General features: G+C 53.0%; 1 protein-coding gene across 2 annotated transcripts in view; it reads left to right on the top strand.

Moving 5' to 3' along the window:
- LOC116956423 (alpha-1,6-mannosylglycoprotein 6-beta-N-acetylglucosaminyltransferase B-like) overlaps positions 1-21,020 on the top strand; it is a 51,231-nt gene that overhangs the window by 13,638 nt on the left and 16,573 nt on the right. Inside the window, exons 6-12 of one of the 2 annotated variants that reach the window (XM_076064819.1) lie at positions 275-436; positions 3,320-3,496; positions 3,989-4,161; positions 7,020-7,151; positions 8,370-8,503; positions 19,457-19,581; positions 20,746-20,901. In XM_076064819.1, coding sequence (XP_075920934.1) covers positions 275-436; positions 3,320-3,496; positions 3,989-4,161; positions 7,020-7,151; positions 8,370-8,503; positions 19,457-19,581; positions 20,746-20,901 — 1,059 coding nt within the window. Of the gene's footprint in view, positions 1-265; positions 437-3,319; positions 3,497-3,988; positions 4,162-7,019; positions 7,152-8,369; positions 8,504-19,456; positions 19,582-20,745; positions 20,902-21,020 lie in introns of both variants that reach the window. The other variant, XM_076064818.1, reaches the window with a different exon arrangement.

The raw sequence follows: 21,020 nt of genomic DNA, 5'->3' as shown, positions 1-21,020 counted from the left end.
TGTGAGTGGATGAGTAAGTGAGTGGGGGGTCAGTTTGTGATTGAGTGAGTGCATCAGTGCGTGTTGTCACCTGTGGTTGAAAATACAGTGACGGTGATGACGATGATGGTGACGTGGGAATGATGGCGATGCGCTGCTGCTGTTGGTGCTGCTGCTGGTACTGCTGTTGGTGCTGCTGCTGGTACTGGTGCTGTTTCTGCTGCTGCTACTGCTGGTGCTGTTACTACTGCTGGTACTGCTGCTGACGCTGCTGCTGCTGCTGCAGTACCTGCAGAGGGTGTGGGCGCAGGACCCGTGCTACGCGTTCTACGGGGTCGATGGCTCCGTGTGCTCTGCTCTCGACTACCTCGGCACCGTCGAGCACTTCTGCCCGCCGCTGATCCGTGCGCCGTCTGCCACCGGCGCCACCACCACCACCACGCCAGCCGGCGCCGCGGTATTTTGGATGCCCCACAGAATTCCGGTGTCACGATCAGGGCAAGACGGGTTCCCGATCACATCTCCCCCCGATGTGCGGAATTGAATCGGACAATCCACGAGAAGATCTGCAAAGCGGACTTCAGTTTATACAGACGCAATACTACAACAACGATGAGAGCAACTGTCGTTTTCCACCACGGATACAGACCCAGCAGGTGCCATGGGTTGACTGGCAGATGCACCAGCTATGCTCTCTAATGTACCAACTTGCTGCGTTTTAGCCACCTGGTTCTCTCCGCTCATTGTTGTGAGCATCGCTCCTCTGAAGGGCGACTGCCTCCAACTGCCTCCAGTATCGTCCTTCATGAGCCTCCTCCGCAGAGGCCGATATTGACACCGCTGGTACCAGTCATCAGCAAGTCCACTCAGCTCCACATCCTCCTGGACTGTATCAGTCCATGTCTTCACTAACTCGTGTTGTGCCCATTTAGCCTCCTCTATCCGGCCGAACAGAAGCTGTTTGCGGTGGCTAGGCATACGGGCTTACATGCCCCATGTAGCCTGTGAAATCCTCCCATAATCCAGTCTGGTTAAACCCAGGATGGATCGTTAGACAGGCTAGAATCAATGTTTCAAACCAGCGAAGATGTTCCTTTAGAGGGCTCCACTTTTTGCAACCATAGAGAAGGGAGGGCATGACTGTGGCCGAGAAGACCTAGGGCTTTGTATGGAGTGACAGGCTAGGTAGCTTCCACACAGCAGCGTTACGCAGCCGATAAAAAGTAATGCTGCTGAAATTATTCGGAATGACACCTTGGCTGCCAAACCCAAGCTGGTCATTAGCACACTGCCCAGGTATAGAAACTTCTCCACTCTCTCCACAACTGCCCCATCACTCATGGGGAGTGAAGGAAGGGGAGCATTTTATTACATAAAATACCTAGGCAGGTGCCTTGTTTTTGTTGGGCTGATGGTAAGACCCTACCTCTTAGTAGCATGCTCCAGGTTCAGCAGCAGAATCTCTAAGTCCTCTGAGTGGGCAGCAATTACCAGATCATTTGCTTACATAATATGGTTGACCAATTGGGGCCATCCCTTGACCGCACTCAGGCATCGGTCAGCCTCCCATTGTATCTGCACCAGATGAAAATACCACCGGTACATCTATGGAAAGCTTCTCGAACTACGTGGCCAAAGAAGATGTCAAATATTGTAGGGGCCAGACGACATCCTTGTCGCACCCCAAGGTGAACAGGGAATGTCTCTGACTTCCGGCAACGTAGCTTTACCCGGGCCTGTCCACCCTCATGAAGGTCCTTAATAATTGTGAGCATGGAGTCAGGGACTCCGAAAGCACAAACAAATTACCTAGTCCTTGCCTACTGATGGTATCATAGGCTTTGACCAGGTAAATAAAGCAGAGATGGAATTCCCTACATGACAGCTGTAGAGAATATGGCCAGATAATATGGCATCTGTGCAGGACCGCCTTGGCCTGAAACCACATTGGGGCTCCGCAAGCCTCTCATCTGCCTGCCTGCAAGGCCATGTTGAATAATTGTTGCAATCAGTACGGTCCCCCTTTTTAAAAATGGAGACCACCAGGGCATCCTTCCAATCCTACAGAACCCGTACTATGGACTGGACAGTTGTAATGATGTCACGTAGGCCAGTCTGCACACAGACGCCACCTTCCCTCGGCAGTTCGCTTGATAGGTCATCTCTGCCTAGCGCTTTACCTGGTTTCAAGCTCCAGATTGCCCCTCGCACTTACTCAACAGATAGCACCTCAGCCCACCGTTCACATGGAGTGGTTATGTGCCCCAATATTTGAGTCACAACAGCACCAGCAGGGTCATCCCCACTTTGCCCCATTATGTTCTTTGAGCTGAGGGGTTTCTCCTCCCCCAAGACCTCACATAAACACTCAGCAAACCTGTGAATCTGTTCCTGGGGGTCGGAGATCGGATCACCTTTCTTTCCTCTAAGGATGGTTATAGGTTAGGCGTTGTAAGTAACCTTTTTGATGGAATTCAAGAGTGATTTGTGATTGTGGGCTACTGAGGCAGATTCCATCTACTCAGCAACCCGCAAACACCACTCATCCTTGCAGCGCCGCACGGCTCTCCGAACCTCCGAGCGAAGGCTGCAGTAAGCCTCCTCATTCACCGGTGGGAGTGGACCTGTTGCTTATTTGAAAACCAGCCGGAACACCTCAAATAGCCATGTTTTATAGGGAGATTTAGACTGCGTACCCAATACAGCCATAGCAGCTGCATGAGTCGCTGTCTTGAAACTCACCCATGCCCCCTTGGCATCAGAAGGAGGGAGAGGGATGGACGTTGCCAACCCCATTTGCAAGCAATGATGAAATTCCTGCTTGCAACCTTCATCAGCTACAAAACAAAGACGCACAACAAAAACAACCGCCATGCACTACTAATTAGCGGTTATGTCACCACAGCACTTTTGCCAGATTAGGTACACACAAAGACAAAAAAAAATCCCCCCCATACACCCTTAACAGACTGTTAGGAGAAATGCTCTTAGTGAGTAGCACCACCTGCGAAAGCCGGCACAGCACACGAGGGGGTGGGTGGTCAGCACCATGCCCAGCCGCTTTTGTCTCCCAATTGCTGATGCTTATACATCACACCAGGTACTCATTTGAGGCTGAGTCAACCTAGGTGAGGCCCATGACCGGTTTAGATAATAGCCGCTGGTGTTGGCTGTGAGCGGGAATCGAACCCCGGTCACCAGGTTTGTAGTGGTGAGTGCTAACCACTGCACCACTGCTCCCCACAACAAAGACACCACACAGATACCACACACAGACACGACCCCTGTGACCCCTGTGACCCCTGTGACCCCTGCGACCCCTGCGACCCGCATCTCTGAGGCTGCGGAGCTGCGTAGCGACGTGGAGCCGCTCGCCGCCGCCATGGTGGCCGCTCACAGCCACCTCCCGGCCGTGACCTTCATGGCTTCCCGGCTCCGGCGCATGCGGAGGATGTGGAAGAGCGCCGCCTCCAACGCCACCATCGCCGCCCCCAGCACTCCGCGTGCGCAGAAGAAGGCACGAGTCTCCGCGGGTCTCTTATATATTAAAAAAAAAAAAAATTCTGAAAGCTATTTTAAACTTTTTTTTATTCACCAGGTAATGCTCCACTGAGCTATGTAGTTGTTTTTCAGAAGCAACCTGGCCATCACAAATGATAGCTCAACGAAGTGGCTTATCACCATCATGTGGAAATTTATAGCAGAAGCCAAATGCTCTCGGCACGTGACGTTGATTTAAAAAAATCCACGCGACCATGGGAAGAGAGAGAGAGAGAGACGCAAACTCCAAATATACAGCAGGCGTCAGGATTGGGATCATACCCCCAACCTCCTGTATACCAAGCGAGGTAGTTAACATTTCCTAGCCACCGTGCTTACCCCTATCCATCTCCACGAGCCTCCGGGAACTCCCTGTGAATCCGTGCAAGCCTCCGTGCGAGCCTCCCCGAGTCTCCAGGAAGCCCTCTGCGAATTCGTACGCTTTGTGTGTCGGCACGCTCCACGGCAGATCCTCGTTCACCTGGGCCTGCTTGTCGAGGGCGATGGCGGGGGGCTGTTCGGCGAGCAGGTGACCCGTGGGGGTCCCCTTGGTGAGCTGGTGCAGTGGGCCGATGCTCTGGGGGCGCTGTACACGCTGGGCCACTCCATCTCCCTGTCAATGTCCCTCACGGATCTCAAGAGGTGAGAGGGCGTGGGTGGGTCATGTACGTCATTCGCGTGCACGAGCCTCATTGTTCACGTGGCCATTTAGGCAAGGCCCATGCCACACGGCCCACGTCCTCGCTCTGGCACAGCCTGGAAACGTGCCTCCTCCTCTTCCTCCAACTCCTCCAAATCCTCCAACTCCTCCAACTCCTCCCCCTAGCCCTCCACCACCTTTACCTCCTTGTCTGCCTCCCAATCCCCCTCTGCTGCTGCCTCCTCTTCCTGCTGCTGCTTTGGGAAGGATAAAGTATGGGCTGGGGAAGAGATGGAGCTGATGTGGGGTACAAGAGAATGTGGAGCTGAGAGGACTTGCCGATGACCGGCACAAGCGCTGTGGTGAAATCACCGGCACTTAGTTTTTGCGTGTGAATGAGTTTTGTGTGGTGGGTGAGATGTCTCGGTGGTGAGTGAGATGTCTCGATGGTGAGTGAGATGTCTCGATGGTGAGTGAGATGTCTCAGTGGTGAGTGAGATGTCTCGAAGGTGAGTGAGATGTCTCGTTGGTGAGTGAGTAGGCTCGATGGTGAGTGAGATGTCTCGATGGTGAGTGAGATGTCTCGATGGTGAGTGAGATGTCTCGATGGTGAGTGAGACGTCTCGATGGTGAGTGAGACGTCTCGATGGTGAGTGAGATGTCTCGATGGTGAGTGAGATGTCTCGATGGTGAGTGAGACGTCTCGGTGGTGAGTGAGACGTCGTGATGGTGAGTGAGTAGTCTCGATGGTGAGTGAGATGTCTCGATGGTGAGTGAGATGTCTCGATGGTGAGTGAGATGTCTCGATGGTGAGTGAGACGTCGTGATGGTGAGTGAGTAGTCTCGATGGTGAGTGAGATGTCTCGGTGGTGAGTGAGTAGTCTCGATGGTGAGTGAGACGTCTCGGTGGTGAGTGAGATGTCTCCTTTCTGGGTGAGATGTCTCTGTGGTGAATGAGATGTTTCTGTGGTGAATGAGATGTTTCGTTGGTGGGTGAGATGTCTCGGTGATGTGTGAGATGTCTCAGTGGTGGGTGAGATGTCTCGATGGTGAGTGAGATGTCTCCGTGGTGAGTGAAATGTTTCTGTAGTAGGTGAGATGTCTCCGTGGTGAGTGAGATTTCTCGGTGGTGAGTGAGATATTTCTGTAGTATGAGGTATTTATATGGTGAGTGAAATGTTTCGATGATCAGTGAGATGCCTCTGCTGAGTGAGATGTATCGATGGTGAGTGAAATATCTCTGTGGTGAGATGTCTCAATGGTGAGTGAGATGTCTCCTTTGTGGGAGAGGAGTCTCCGTGGTGAGTGAGATGTCTCTGTGGTGGGTGAGATGTCTCGATGGTGAGTGAGACATCTCGATGGTGAGTGAGATGTCTCGATGGTGGTTGAGATGTCTCGATGGCGAGTGAGATGTCTCTGTGGTGAGTGAGACGTCTCGTTGGTGAGTGAGACATCTCGGTGGTGAGTGAGATGTCTCAATGGTGGGTTAGACGTCTTGGTGGTGAGTTGAGATGTCTCGGTGGTCAGCGAGATGTCTCGATGGTGAGTGAGATGTCTCGATGGTGAGTGAGACGTCTCCTTTGTGGGAGAGGAGTCTCCGTGGTGAGTGAGATGTCTCTGTGGTGGGTAAGATGTCTTGGTGTTGAGTCAGATTTATCGATGGTGGGTGAGATGTCTCCTTTGTGGAAGAGATGTCTCCGTGGTGAGTGAGATGTCTCTATGGTGAGTGAGATGTCTCGATGGTGGGTGAGACATCTTGGTAGTGGGTGAGACGTCTCGATGGTGGGTGAGACGTCTCGATGGTGGGTGAGACGTCTTGGTGGTGGGTGAGATGTCTCGGTGGTGTGTGAGATGTTTCCTTTGTGGAAGAGATGTCTCCGTGGTGAGTGAGATGTCTCTATGGTGAGTGAGATGTCTCTGTGGTGGGTGAGATGTCTCGATGGTGAGTGAGATGTCTCGATGGTGAGTGAGATGTCTCTATGGTGGGTGAGACATCTCGGTGGTGAGTCAGACATCTCAATGGTGGGTGAGACGTCTTGGTGGTGAGTGAGATGTCTCGATGGTGGGTGAGATGTCTCGATGGTGGTTGAGATGTCTCCATGGTGAGTGAGACGTCTCGATGGTGAGTGAGACGTCTTGATGGTGGTTGAGATATCTCGATGGTGAGTGATGTGTCTCGATGGTGAGTGAAATGTCTCTGTGGTAAGTGGGATGTCTCGGTGGTGAGATATCTCTGTGCTGAGTGAGAGGTATCTATGGTGAGTGAGATGTCTGTGGTGAGTGAGATATCTCCGTGATTAGTGAGATGTCTCAGTGGTGAGTGAGATGTCTCCTTTCTGGGTGTGATGTCTCGATGGTGAATGAGATGTCTAGATGGTAGGTGAGACGTCTCTGTGGTGAGTGAGATGTCTCTATGGTTAGTAAGATGTCTCGGTGGTGGGTGAGATGTCTCGATGGTGAGTGAAATGTATCAGTGGTGGATGAAATGTCTCAGTGGTGAGTGAGATGTCTCGATGGTGAGTGAGATGTCTCGATGGTGAGTGAGATGTCTCGATGCTGAGTGAGATGTCTCAATCGTGAATGAGATGTCTTGATGGTGGTTGAGATATCTCGATGGTGAGTGATGTGTCTCGATGGTGAGTGAAATGTCTCTGTGGTAAGTGGGATGTCTCGGTGGTAAATGAGATGTCTCAGTGGTGAGTGAGATGTCTCCTTTCTGGGTGAGATGTCTCGATGGTGAATGAGATGTCTAGATGGTAGGTGAGACGTCTCTGTGGTGAGTGAGTTGTCTCTATGGTTAGTAAGATGTCTCGATGGTGGGTGAGATGTCTATTTTGGTGAGTAAAATGTTTCCGTGCAGGCTGGTTGCGGTGCCCCCTGGCAAGGGCAGCTGCCCCATCACCACCCCGCTGCCCTTCGACCTCGTGTACACCGACTACCTGGGCCTCGCGCAAATGAGCCGGAACATGGGGCTCTCGTTCCGCGCGTATGCGTGAGTCTCCGTATGCGTGAGTCTCCGTATGCGTGAGTCTCCGTATGCGTGAGTCTCCGTATGCGTGAGTCTCCGTATGCGTGAGTCTCCGTATGCGTGAGTCTCCGTATGCGTGAGTCTCCGTATGCGTGAGTCTCCGTATGCGTGAGTCTCCGTATGCGTGAGTCTCCGTATGCGTGAGTCTCCGTATGCGTGAGTCTCCGTATGCGTGAGTCTCCGTATGCGTGAGTCTCTGCGGGCATGGCCCATGACGCCGCGTGCTGGCGTCCTCACAGTGCCGCTGGCACGGCCGCGTCCGCCGCACCCGGCATCACAGTTCCACGGTGGCGATCATCGTCATCATCATCATCACCATTGAACCGACTGCTGGTGGCAAAATGATGCCTACCAGGTGCCCTGTTGCTTTGTGCCGCGCAGGGACGGCTGCCGTCCCTGAGGGGGAGGAGCCCTTCAAATGCGCTGAGATCATGGGTTGCGATGTTTCCATTATCATTTGAGTGTCAATGAGTTATTTGGTGCGTACTCCCTACGTGTACTGCATATTCTCTGTTCTGTACTCTCTGTGTACGCTTGAGACAAAAATACAGAGCTTCCTTGCACATATATATCATCAGAAATGATGAAAATATATAAGAGTAGGGTTTTACCCTTTTTGGAAATAAAACAGTAGTTGTGTTAAGACGTTAAACTCATTTCAAGGTGAGGGACAGGAAAACGGAATATCGGTTGCCCACCATTTGAGTGCCAAATCCCTCGCAAGCACGCAAACGCAGACAGACAGATGGACAGACAGACGGACAGACAGACAGACAAATAATTACTTTATAGGTAAGATTCGTATACTTGTACCTAACTTTTATCAACGGCTTTTCTCGCTCCCAACTTACGTTTGTCCCCTTTATTTTTCTTCGATTCACCATTTAAAAAAACATTCAGGATACGCTCGCGACGACCGCTTAACATGAAAAAACCATCCTCCTCGTCTGTCGGTGCCGCAATATCCACGTGATGGGTGGAATGTCTCTCCGTCTCCCCATCCCCCCCAAGCCTGAAACCCGAACCCCGTCCTCCGCAAAGGGTTTGACGCTCTTCTGTTTCGTGGCAAATTTGTTCAGTGACCCAAACCTCTCACCCCCCCCCCCCCTTCGACGGTTCACCACCTTCCACGTGATGGGTGGAACGGCTCTCCCTCTCCCCATCCCCGGACCGGCGTGGCAGCTGCCGCTACCGCGTGGTGGACTCGTTCGGCACGGAGCCGGCCTACAACCACGCGGCCTACGCAGAGAGGATCGGCCTCAAGTCGGCCTGGGGCTCCTGGGGCCTGCAGCCACAGCAGTACCTCACCATGTTCCGTGAGTACCCAGTACCTCACCGGGTTCCCTGAGTACCCAGTTACTCACCGTGTTCCGTGAGTACCCAGTTACTCACCATGTTCCGTGAGTACCCAGTTACTCACCATGTTCACTGAGTCCCCAGTTACTCACCATGTTCCGTGAGTACCCAGTACCTCACCGGGTTCCCGGAGTACCCAGTTACTCACCGTGTTCCGTGAGTACCCAGTACCTCACCGGGTTCCCTGAGTACCCAGTTACTCACCATGTTCACTGAGTCCCCAGTTACTCACCGTGTTCCCTGAGTACCCAGTTACTCACCATGTTCCTGAGTACCCAGTTACTCACCATGTTCCTGAGTACCCAGTTACCATGGTCCGTGAGTACCCAGTACCTCACCGGGTTTCCTGAGTACCCAGTTACACACCGTGTTCCCTGAGGACCCAGTACCTCACCGTGTTCTCTGAGTACCCAGTACCTCACCGTGTTCCCTGAGTACCCAGTTACTCACCGTGTTCCCTGAATACCCAGTACCTCACTGTGTTCCCTGAGTACTCAGCTACTCACCGTGTTCCCTGAGTACTCAGTTACTCACCGTGTTCCCTGAGTACCCAGTTACTCACCGTGTTCCCTGAGTACCCAGTACCTCACTGTGTTCCCTGAGTACCCAGTACCTCACCGTGTTCCCTGAGTACTCAGTTACTCACCATGTTCCCTGAGTACCCAGTTACTCACCGTGTTCCCTGAGTACCCAGTTACTCACCATGTTCCTTGAGTACCCAGTTACTCACCGTGTTCCCTGGGTACCCAGTTACACACCGTGTTCACTGAGTACCCAGTTACTCACCGTGTTCCCTGGGTACCCAGTTACTCACCGTGTTCCCTGGGTACCCAGTTACTCACCGTGTTCCCTGAGTACCCAGTTACTCATCGTGTTCCCTGGGTACCCAGTTACACACCGTGTTCACTGAGTACCCAGTTACTCACCGTGTTCCCTGAGTACCCAGTTACTCAACGTGTTCCCTGAGTACCCAGTTACTCATCGTGTTCACCGAGTACCCAGTTACACACCGTGTTCCCTGAGTACCCAGTTACTCACCATGTTCCTTGAGTACCCAGTTACTCACCGTGTTCCCTGAGTACCCAGTACCTCACTGTGTTCCCTGAGTACCCAGTTACTCACCGTGTTCCCTGAGTACCCAGTACCTCACCGTGTTCCCTGAGTACCCAGTACCTCACTGTGTTCCCTGAGTACCCAGTTACTCACCGTGTTCACTGAGTACCCAGTACCTCACCGTGTTCACTGAGTCCCCAGTTACTCACCGTGTTCCCTGAGTACCCAGTACCTCACCGTGTTCACTGAGTCCCCAGTTACTCACCGTGTTCCCTGAGTACCCAGTACCTCACCGTGTTCCCTGAGTACCCAGTTACTCACCGTGTTCCCTGAGTACCCAGTTACTCACCGTGTTCCGTGAGTCCCAAGTTACTCACCGTGTTCCCTGAGTACCCAGTTACTCATCGTGTTCCCTGAGTACCCAGTTACTCACCGTGTTCCCTGAGTACGCAGTTACTCACCGTGTTCACTGAGTACCCAGTTACTCACCGTGTTCCCTGAGTACCCAGTTACTCACCGTGTTCCTGAGTCCCCAGTTACTCACGGTGTTCCCTGAGTACCAAGTTACTCACCGTTTTCACTGAGTACCCAGTTACTCACCGTGTTCCCTGAGTACCCAGTTACTCACCGTGTTCCTGAGTCCCCAGTTACTCACGGTGTTCCCTGAGTACCCAGTTACTCACCGTGTTCCCTGAGTACCCAGTTACTCACCGTGTTCCCTGAGTACCCAGTTACTCACCGTGTTCCCTGAGTCCCCAGATACTCACGGTGTTCCCTGAGTACCCAGTTACTCACCGTGTTCCCTGAGTACCCAGTACCTCACTGTGTTCCCTGAGTACCCAGTACCTCACCGTGTTCCCTGAGTACTCAGTTACTCACCATGTTCCCTGAGTACCCAGTTACTCACCGTGTTCCCTGAGTACCCAGTTACTCACCATGTTCCTTGAGTACCCAGTTACTCACCGTGTTCCCTGGGTACCCAGTTACACACCGTGTTCACTGAGTACCCAGTTACTCACCGTGTTCCCTGGGTACCCAGTTACTCACCGTGTTCCCTGGGTACCCAGTTACTCACCGTGTTCCCTGAGTACCCAGTTACTCATCGTGTTCCCTGGGTACCCAGTTACACACCGTGTTCACTGAGTACCCAGTTACTCACCGTGTTCCCTGAGTACCCAGTTACTCAACGTGTTCCCTGAGTACCCAGTTACTCATCGTGTTCACCGAGTACCCAGTTACACACCGTGTTCCCTGAGTACCCAGTTACTCACCATGTTCCTTGAGTACCCAGTTACTCACCGTGTTCCCTGAGTACCCAGTACCTCACTGTGTTCCCTGAGTACCCAGTTACTCACCGTGTTCCCTGAGTACCCAGTACCTCACCGTGTTCCCTGAGTACCCAGTACCTCACTGTGTTCCCTGAGTACCCAGTTACTCACCGTGTTCACTGAGTACCCAGTACCTCACCGTGTTCACTGAGTCCCCAGTTACTCACCGTGTTCCCTGAGTACCCAGTACCTCACCGTGTTCACTGAGTCCCCAGTTACTCACCGTGTTCCCTGAGTACCCAGTACCTCACCGTGTTCCCTGAGTACCCAGTTACTCACCGTGTTCCCTGAGTACCCAGTTACTCACCGTGTTCCGTGAGTCCCAAGTTACTCACCGTGTTCCCTGAGTACCCAGTTACTCATCGTGTTCCCTGAGTACCCAGTTACTCACCGTGTTCCCTGAGTACGCAGTTACTCACCGTGTTCACTGAGTACCCAGTTACTCACCGTGTTCCCTGAGTACCCAGTTACTCACCGTGTTCCTGAGTCCCCAGTTACTCACGGTGTTCCCTGAGTACCAAGTTACTCACCGTTTTCACTGAGTACCCAGTTACTCACCGTGTTCCCTGAGTACCCAGTTACTCACCGTGTTCCTGAGTCCCCAGTTACTCACGGTGTTCCCTGAGTACCCAGTTACTCACCGTGTTCCCTGAGTACCCAGTTACTCACCGTGTTCCCTGAGTACCCAGTTACTCACCGTGTTCCCTGAGTCCCCAGATACTCACGGTGTTCCCTGAGTCCCCAGTTACTCACCGTGTTCACTGAGTACCCAGTTACTCACCGTGTTCCCTGAGTACCCAGTTACTCACCGTGTTCACTGAGTACTCAGTTACTCACCGTGTTCCCTGAGTACCCAGTTACTCACCGTGTTCACTGAGTCCCCAGTTACTCACCGTGTTCCCTGAATACTCAGTTACTCACCGTGTTCCCTGAGTACCCAGTTACTCACCGTGTTCCCTGAGTACCCAGTTACTCACCATGTTCCTTGAGTACCCAGTTACTCAGCGTGTTCCCTGGGTACCCAGTTACACACCGTGTTCACTGAGTACCCAGTTACTCACCGTGTTCCCTGGGTAGCCAGTTACTCACCGTGTTCCCTGGGTACCCAGTTACTCACCGTGTTCCCTGAGTACCCAGTTACTCATCGTGTTCCCTGGGTACCCAGTTACACACCGTGTTCACTGAGTACCCAGTTACTCACCGTGTTCCCTGAGTACCCAGTTACTCATCGTGTTCACCGAGTACCCAGTTACACACCGTGTTCCCTGAGTACCCAGTTACTCACCATGTTCCTTGAGTACCCAGTTACTCACCATGTTCCCTGAGTACCCAGTTACTCACCATGTTCCTTGAGTACCCAGTTACTCACCGTGTTCCCTGAGTACCCAGTACCTCACCGTGTTCCCTGAGTACCCAGTACCTCACTGTGTTCCCTGAGTACCCAGTTACTCACCGTGTTCACTGAGTACCCAGTTACTCACGGTGTTCCCTGAGTACCCAGTTACTCACCATTTTCACTGAGTACCCAGTTACTCACCGTGTTCCCTGAGTACCCAGTTACTCACCGTGTTCCTGAGTCCCCAGTTACTCACGGTGTTCCCTGAGTACCCAGTTACTCACCGTGTTCCCTGAGTCCCCAGATACTCACGGTGTTCCCTGAGTCCCCAGTTACTCACCGTGTTCACTGAGTACCCAGTTACTCACCGTGTTCCCTGAGTACCCAGTTACTCACCGTGTTCACTGAGTACTCAGTTACTCACCGTGTTCCCTGAGTACCCAGTTACTCACCGTGTTCACTGAGTCCCCAGTTACTCACCGTGTTCCCTGAATACTCAGTTACTCACCGTGTTCCCTGAGTACCCAGTTACTCACCGTGTTCCCTGAGTACCCAGTTACTCACCATGTTCCTTGAGTACCCAGTTACTCACCGTGTTCCCTGGGTACCCAGTTACACACCGTGTTCACTGAGTACCCAGTTACTCACCGTGTTCCCTGGGTAGCCAGTTACTCACCGTGTTCCCTGGGTACCCAGTTACTCACCGTGTTCCCTGAGTACCCAGTTACTCATCGTGTTCCCTGGGTACCCAGTTACACACCGTGTTCACTGAGTACCCAGTTACTCACCGTGTTCCCTGAGTACCCAGTTACTCATCGTGTTCACCGAGTACCCAGTTACACACCGTGTTCCCTGAGTACCCAGTTACTCACCATGTTCCTTGAGTACCCAGTTACTCACCATGTTCCCTGAGTACCCAGTTACTCACCATGTTCCTTGAGTACCCAGTTACTCACCGTGTTCCCTGAGTACCCAGTACCTCACCGTGTTCCCTGAGTACCCAGTACCTCACTGTGTTCCCTGAGTACCCAGTTACTCACCGTGTTCACTGAGTACCCAGTACCTCACCGTGTTCACTGAGTCCCCAGTTACTCACCGTGTTCCCTGAGTACCCAGTTACTCACCGTGTTCCCTGAGTACCCAGTTACTGACCGTGTTCCGTGAGTCCCAAGTTACTCACCGTGTTCCCTGAGTACCCAGTTACTCATCGTGTTCCCTGAGTACCCAGTTACTCACCGTGTTCCCTGAGTACGCAGTTACTCACCGTGTTCACTGAGTACCCAGTTACTCACCGTGTTCCCTGAGTACCCAGTTACTCACCGTGTTCCTGAGTCCCCAGTTACTCACGGTGTTCCTGAGTCCCAAGTTACTCACCGTGTTCCCTGAGTACCCAGTTACTCATCATGTTCCGTGAGTACCCAGTACCTCACCGTGTTCCTGAGTCCCCAGTTACTCACGGTGTTCCCTGAGTACCCAGTTACTCACGGTGTTCCCTGAGTACCCAGTTACTCACCGTGTTCCCTGAGTACCCAGTTACTCACCGTGTTCCCTGAGTACCCAGTTACTCACCGTGTTCCCTGAGTCCCCAGATACTCACGGTGTTCCCTGAGTCCCCAGTTACTCACCATGTTCCCTGAGTACCCAGTTACTCACCGTGTTCACTGAGTACCCAGTTACTCACCGTGTTCCCTGAGTACCCAGTTACTCACCGTGTTCACTGAGTACTCAGTTACTCACCGTGTTCCCTGAGTACCCAGTTACTCAGTGTGTTCCTGAGTCCCCAGTTACTCACCATGTTCCCTGAGTACTCAGTTGCTCACCGTGTTCCTTGAGTACCCAGTTACTCACCGTGTTCACTGAGTCCCCAGTTACTCACCGTGTTCCTGAGTACCCAGTTACTCACCATGTTCCCTGAGTACCCAGTTACTCACCATGTTCACTGAGTACCCAGTTACTCACCGTGTTCACTGAGTACCCAGTTACTCACCGTGTTCCCTGAGTACCCAGTTACTCACCGTGTTCCTGAGTACCCAGTTACTCACCGTGTTCCTGAGTCCCCAGTTACTCACGGTGTTCCCTGAGTCCTCAGTTACTCACCGTGTTCCCTGAGTACCCAGTTACTCACCGTGTTCCTTGAGTACCCAGTTACTCACCGAGTTACCTGAGTACCCAGTTACTCACCTTCTTCTGTGATTGTGAAGGAGTGTGAGTGAGCGAGCGAGTGAGTGTTTCTGTGTCCTCACCTTGTTCTGTGAGTGTAAAGGAGTGTGAGTGAGCGAGCGAGTGAGTGTTTCTGTGTCCTCTCCGTGTTCTGTGAGTGTGAACGAGTGTGAGTGAGTGTTTCTGTGTCCTCTCCGTGTTCTGTGAGTGTGAAGGAGTGTGAGTGAGTGTTTTTGTGTCGTTGCTCGTGTGCTGCGTGCTGCAAGCCCCCCGAGGCGAGTTTGCTTCCCGCTCCCGGCCAACATCAGTGGCAGCGAATCTTTGAACTGATCCTGGGCCTCCCCTAGGTCGTCTAGGCCCGAAATGAGGACCCAGTGTAGTGTACGTAGACATCGGCTCTGGAGAGACAAATGTGGCCGGGCGACTGAGGGAGATGGACTGCGTGCGTGTGGGCTACAAGGGGGGACCTTTGCCTGTGTGTGTTTGTGCGTGTTTGTGCGTGTGCGTTTGTTGTGCGTGCGTGTGTCTGGGTGTGTGTGTGTGCGCGTGTGTCTGCGCGCGTGCGTGTTTGTGTGTCTGCGTGCGTGTGGGTGTGTGCGTGTGTGTGCGTGTGTCTGCGCGCGTGTGTGTGTCTGCGTGCGTGTGGGTGTCTGCATGCGTATGGGTGTGTGTGACAAAACAACCCCCTACCTCCTCGCGGTGCCATGACGGGCAACTCTGTTGTGGACAGTGCTGTGGGGGGAGGGCCAATTCCGATTGGCTCCTCTCCTCATGGCGTCTGTGTCCACCACAGTGGCTAAATGGGGGCTCTGGACGGGTGTGAGGGGCTGGTAACCCCTCCACCTTCAATTAATTACCACTAAACTATGACTGAAATATGTAACTATAAATAAGCTTGTGCCGGAGGCCCCGGGGGGACAGGCGTCTATGACGTCTCCTGGCCAAACCCCAATTGGCGGAGCCAGGAGATTGATCTCTACCCTCGGGGCTCCTCCAGAAACAACGAAAAGGTCTTTGGTTCTATTCGGTAAAGTCACGTAGGTAAAAAATAAAACAACAAAAATCACGACATTTCGGCCACAACACAAGCAGCCTTCATCAGGTGAAGGAACCAGACTGTCTCAAGGACAGCACTGGAGTGAAACACAGCCAAGCTCAGACCGTGACCTTTAAGCTGTGTGAGAAGGCGATGGGTATTACTTTGTGGTCGCAGCATCTTTTGAGGAAGGTCAGCGTCTCGATGAGCTGTGACTTCTTGTCCCGTTGTCTGTTAAAAGCTCTCACAAATAGGTGAAAACCCTCCCCGTAGAGGGTATCAATTAATTGATAGCCTCTACGGGGAGGGTTTTGGCTGTGTTTCACTCCAGCGCTGTCCTCAAGACAGTCTGGTCCCTTCACCTGATGAAGGCCGCTTGTGTTGTGGCCGAAACGTCGTGATTTTTATTGTTTTATTTTTTACCTACGTGACTTTACCGAATAGAATCAAAGAGTGGATCCTTGCAGTCACGAAAGCTTCAAATCTAGAAGCCACTTTGGATGGCCACGTGGAATGTTCGAACGCTCACTGCGAAGGAGAGGCTGCCACTCCTCTGTCGGGAGCTGGACCGGTACCGCCTGGATCTCTGTGGCATTCAGGAGGTCCGGTGGACCGGTTCTGGCTCCTGCCACCATGAGGGGTGGACAGTCCTCTACTCGGAGCAGCAGACTGCCAAACAACAGAGTGTGGCTCTTCTTCTGAACAAAAGAATGAAGGGGGCGTGGGAGCGTGGCGGTGAGGTGTGGGAAGCTGTAAGCCCCAGGCTACTTTGGGCTCGCCTTCCCATCAACCGGAGGTGAGGAGTGGTGGTCGTGGTTACTTTTACACCCACCGAAGACGAACATCCGTGGAGGGATGCAGGCAAAGCCGATGAATCAGATGCCTTCTATGACCTCCTGTCACAGGTGCTGGCTAAAGTGGCCCCTAGGGATAGAGTCATCTTGTTGGGTGACTTCAATGCCCAAGTTGGTCATGATGCTGGCACCTGGTCTGGAGTGATTGGAGGGCATGGGCCAGATCAGCTCAATAACAACAGTAGGAGGCTGCTAGATTTTTGTGCAGCCCATGGGCTTGTAATTACCAACACGCTGTTCCGGCGTCGGCGCATCCACACAACATCATGGATGCATGCCAGGTCCAAGAAAGAACATCTGCTGGACTACATAGTGGCGGACCAGCGGATGCGAGCCCATGTCCTTGACACCAGGACCTACCGTGGAGCTGATCTTCCCTCTGACTATCGACTAGTCATCTGTAAGATGCGCCTGACATTCTTCCACTGCGGTGGTGGGTGTACACCCAGGACCCCATTCCAACCTGAAGTGGCCTGGTCTCAGTTATCTGATGAAAGTTGCAAGCGAGAATTTCATCATCGGTTGCGGCTGGGGTTGGCATCGTCCCCCACTCCTACTGATGTCGAGGGTAAATGGGCGAGGTTTAGGACTGTGACTCATGCAGCTGCAATGGCTGCTTTGGGTACGCGGTCCAGACCTCCCCAGAGACCCTGGCTGACAGAGGAGGTGTTCAGGATGGTTGAGAAAAAGCGACAGGGCCATTCTAATAGTCTACACAGCATCCCACGTCAGAGAATGAGGAGGCTTACCGCAGCCTTCGCTCGGAGGTTCGGAGAGCCGTGAAGCGCTGCAAGGATGGGTGGTGGTCGCGGGTTGCTGAGGATATGGAGTCTGCCTCAGTGGCCCGCAATCACAAATCTTTATTTAGCTCCATCAAAAAAGTAACCTGCAGTGCCACACCTATTACCATCATGAGGGGAAAAAAGGTCATCCAATATCCGACCCCCAGGAACAGGTTTGCAGATTTGCTGAGCATTTCTGTGAGGTCCTGGGGAAGGGAAAATCCCTCAGCCAGGAAAACGTCGTGGCACGAAGTGAGGATGACCCTGCTGAGGCTGTGGTGCCTCAAATATTAGAAGAAGTCACCCCCTGTGAGTGGCTGGCTTAAGTGCCATCTGTTGAGGAAGTACTGAAGGCGATCCAGAGTCTGAGACTAGGAAAGGCAGCGGGCAGAGATGATCTCCCAAGCGAAATGCACAGACTGCCCTATATGACATCATAACAACAGTCTGGACCACTGGACGGGTTCCACAGGATTGGAAGGATGCCCTGGTGGTCCCCCTCTTTAAGAAGGGGAACCGCACAGACTGTAACGACTACAGGGGCATCTCACTCCTCAGTGTGCTGGGAAAGGTCCTGGCAAGGATTATTCAACATCGCCTTTCCAGGCACGCTGAGGAGAGGCGTGCGGAGCCCCAATGCGGTTTCAGGAAAGGGCGGTCCTGCACAGATGCCATATTTTCTGTCCGTCTGCTACAGCAGAGGTGTTGGGAATTCCAGCAAGACCTACATCTCTGCTTTATTGACCTGGTCAAGGCCTATGATACCATCAGTAGGCCTGGGCTCTGGGTTGTTCTTCATGCTTTTGGAGTACCTGACCCTCTGCTCACGATCATTAAGGACCTTCATGATGGTGAGCGGGCCCGGGTAAAACTACGTGGCCGGGAGTCAGAGCCATTCCCTGTATACCTTGGGGTGCGACAGGGATGTACTCTGGCTCCCACATTATTTAACATCTATTTTGACCACGTTGTTCGTGAAGCCTTCAATAGCTGTACCGGGGGAATCTCCATTTGGTACAGATATAATGGGAGGCTGATCGATGCCTAGGTGCGGTCAAGGGATGGCTCCCTATTGCTCAACTACACTACGTATGCCGATGCTTTGGTAATAGCTACTCATTCAGAGGAGGAGTTGGAGACGCTGCTGCTGAGACTGGAGCGTCCTACTAAGAGATGGGGCCTTACCATCAGCCCCACCAAAACTAAGCACCTGCCTGGGTATTTTGTACCATCGGACACTCCACCCCCACAACTCCCAATCGGTGATGGGGCAGTTGTGGAAAGAGTGGAGAGTTTCCCATACCTGGGCAGTGTGCTTATGACCGGCTCCAGTTTAACAGCAGAGGTCTCACTCCGAATCAGTCGAGCGGCAATATCTTTTCATCGGTTGCGTAACGCTGTGTGGAAGCTACCTGGTCTATCGCTCCACACTAAGCTTCAGGTCTTCTCGGCCACGGTCATCCCCTCCCTTCTCTACACTTGCGAAACGTGGACCCCCCTAATGGAATATCTTCGCCAGTTAGAAACATTTAGACTGGCCTGCCTACGATCCATCCTGGGTTTAACCAGGCTGGATTGTGTGAGGAGCTCACAAATCCTTGAAAGATCTGGGCACGGTCCCATCGGTGAGCTCCTCTGGCAGGCAAGGCTGCGTTGGCTGGGTCATGTAGCCCGCATGCCCAGCCACCGCATGCCGAAACAGCTTTTGTTCGGCCGGATCGAGGGGGCTAAACGGGCGCGGCACGGGCTAGAGAAGAGATGGAGTGACGTGGTACAGCAGGACGTGGAGCTGAGTGGACTTGCCGATGACTGGTACCAGCGGTGTCAAAATCGGCCTCTGTGGAGGAGGCTCGTGAAGGATGCTACTGGGCAGTTGGAGGCAGTCGCCCTCCAACAACAACGGAGGGCGGAGGAGCGATGCTCACAACAACGAGCGGAGCACCGGGTGGCTAAAACACAGCAGGTTGGCACAGTAGGGGGCACAGGTGGTGCATCAGCCAGTCATCTCAGTCAGTCGACCCGTGGCACCTGGGTCTGCCCCGTGACCTCCTGCCCGTGGGCGTTCGACACTGCACGTAGCCTCAAGGTGCACATAGCCTGGCACAAGCGTCATGGTGTCATCACCGCCACTTAGTGGCGAATGGCGGTTGTTGTTGTGTGCGTGTGTGTGTGTCTGCGTGCGCGTGTGTGTCTGCGTGCGCGTGTGTGTCTGCGCGCGTGTGTGTGTCTGCGTGCGTGCGTGCGTGTGTGTCTGCGTGCGTGTTTGTTTGCGTGTGGGTGTGTGCGTGTGTGTGTGTCTGCGTGCGTGTGTGTCTGCACGCATGTGTGTGCCTGCGTGCGTGCGTGTGTTTGTTTGTGTGACAGCACACACGCCAGACAACTCATTCCTGGGCTTCGTGAGCGCCATCCCAGAGGAGGAGGAGGCCGCAGAGACGCCAAAGGATGCCCGCATGGCGCTCGTCTACGGCAAGGCAGAGTCCATGTGGCAGGTAACCCTGAGGGGTGACCCTGGGAGGGGAACCTGGGAAAGGTGACCCTGGGAGGTAAACCTGGGAGTAGTGACCTTTGCAGGTGACCCTACCAGGTGACCTTACCAGGTGACCCTACCAGGTGACCCTGCAAGGTGACTCTACCAGGTGACTCTACCAGGTGACCCTACCAGGTGACCCTACCAGGTGACCCTGACAGGTGACCCTGACAGGTGACCCTACCAGGTGACCATGACAGGTGACCCTGACAGGTAACCCTAAAAGGTGACCCTACCAGGTGACCCTACCAGGTGACCCTACCAGGTAACCCTACCAGGTACCCCTACCAGGTGACCCTGACAGGTAACCCTACCAGGTGACCTTACCAGGTGACCCTGACAGGTGACCCTGACAGGTAACCCTACCAGGTGACCCTACCAGGTGACCCTGGGACCCCTCGTGATGCCGCTGCTGCAGCTGATGCTGCTTCTATGTGATCCCAGTTACACTAAAACTAAATTAAAACTATTTTTTTATATTCTTGGTTCTTTCGGTAAAGTCACGTAGAAGGGAAACATTAAAATAATAAAAATATAAAACAATAACATTATCACGACGTTTCGACTGCAACACAAGCAATCATCATCAGGTGTGGAAAACACAGCGAGAAAATTTGAAAAAAGTGGCGTTTTGTTTTTTTAACGTTAGCACCACGGAGAGCGATTTGACAGTTCGAACCCACGACCTCTTGTATACCAGGTGAGGTAGTTAACATCTCCTAGTCACTGTGGCACCCACAAGAGGCATACGTGCTCCTGCTGGGCCACATCACTGTCTGTCTCTGTCTCTCTCTCTGTCTTTGTCTCTTTGTGTCTCCATCTCTCTATGTGTCTCATTCTCTTTTTGTGTCTCTCTCTGTCTCTCTGTCGCCTCTCTGTGTATCTCTCCATCTCTCTGTCTCTCTGCGTCTGTACAGGGCAAGGAGTCATACCTGCGAATGATAGCAGAGGAGATGGATCTGCACGCCACGGTGTACCAGCCCCAGAGAGCCATCTCTCTCTCTCTCACTCTGTCTCTCTTTGTCTCTCTGTGTCTCTCTCCATCTCTCTGTGCCTCTGCATCTGTGTCTCTCTTTGTCTCTGTCTCTCTCCATATCTCTCTCTGTGTCTCTCTGCGTCTGTCCAGGGCAAGGAGCCATACCTGCGAGTCATAGCAGAACAGATGGATCTGCACGCCACGGTGTACCAGCCGCCGGGAGCCATCTCCACGTTGCCTGCTTTCGTCACTAACCACGGCCTCCTGGCCCAGCCACAGCTGCAGGCACTGCTACAGCGAGCCAAGGTTCAGTTACACTTAAATCCCATTTGCATTGCCAATTGAATCCCATTTGGATTGCCACTTACGTCTCATTTGGATTACCAAATGGGATGTACACAAAGACCCATAGACTCATACAGAGA

Source organism: Petromyzon marinus, unplaced genomic scaffold (genome assembly GCF_048934315.1).
Source record: "Petromyzon marinus isolate PM22_M1 ecotype Great Lakes invasive population unplaced genomic scaffold, UKy_Petmar_22M1.pri1.0 PM_Scaffold_77, whole genome shotgun sequence".
Classification (NCBI taxonomy): Eukaryota; Metazoa; Chordata; class Hyperoartia; order Petromyzontiformes; family Petromyzontidae; genus Petromyzon; species Petromyzon marinus.
Note: the sequence above shows the minus strand (reverse complement) of the source record. Positions and strands in the feature narration are given on the sequence as shown.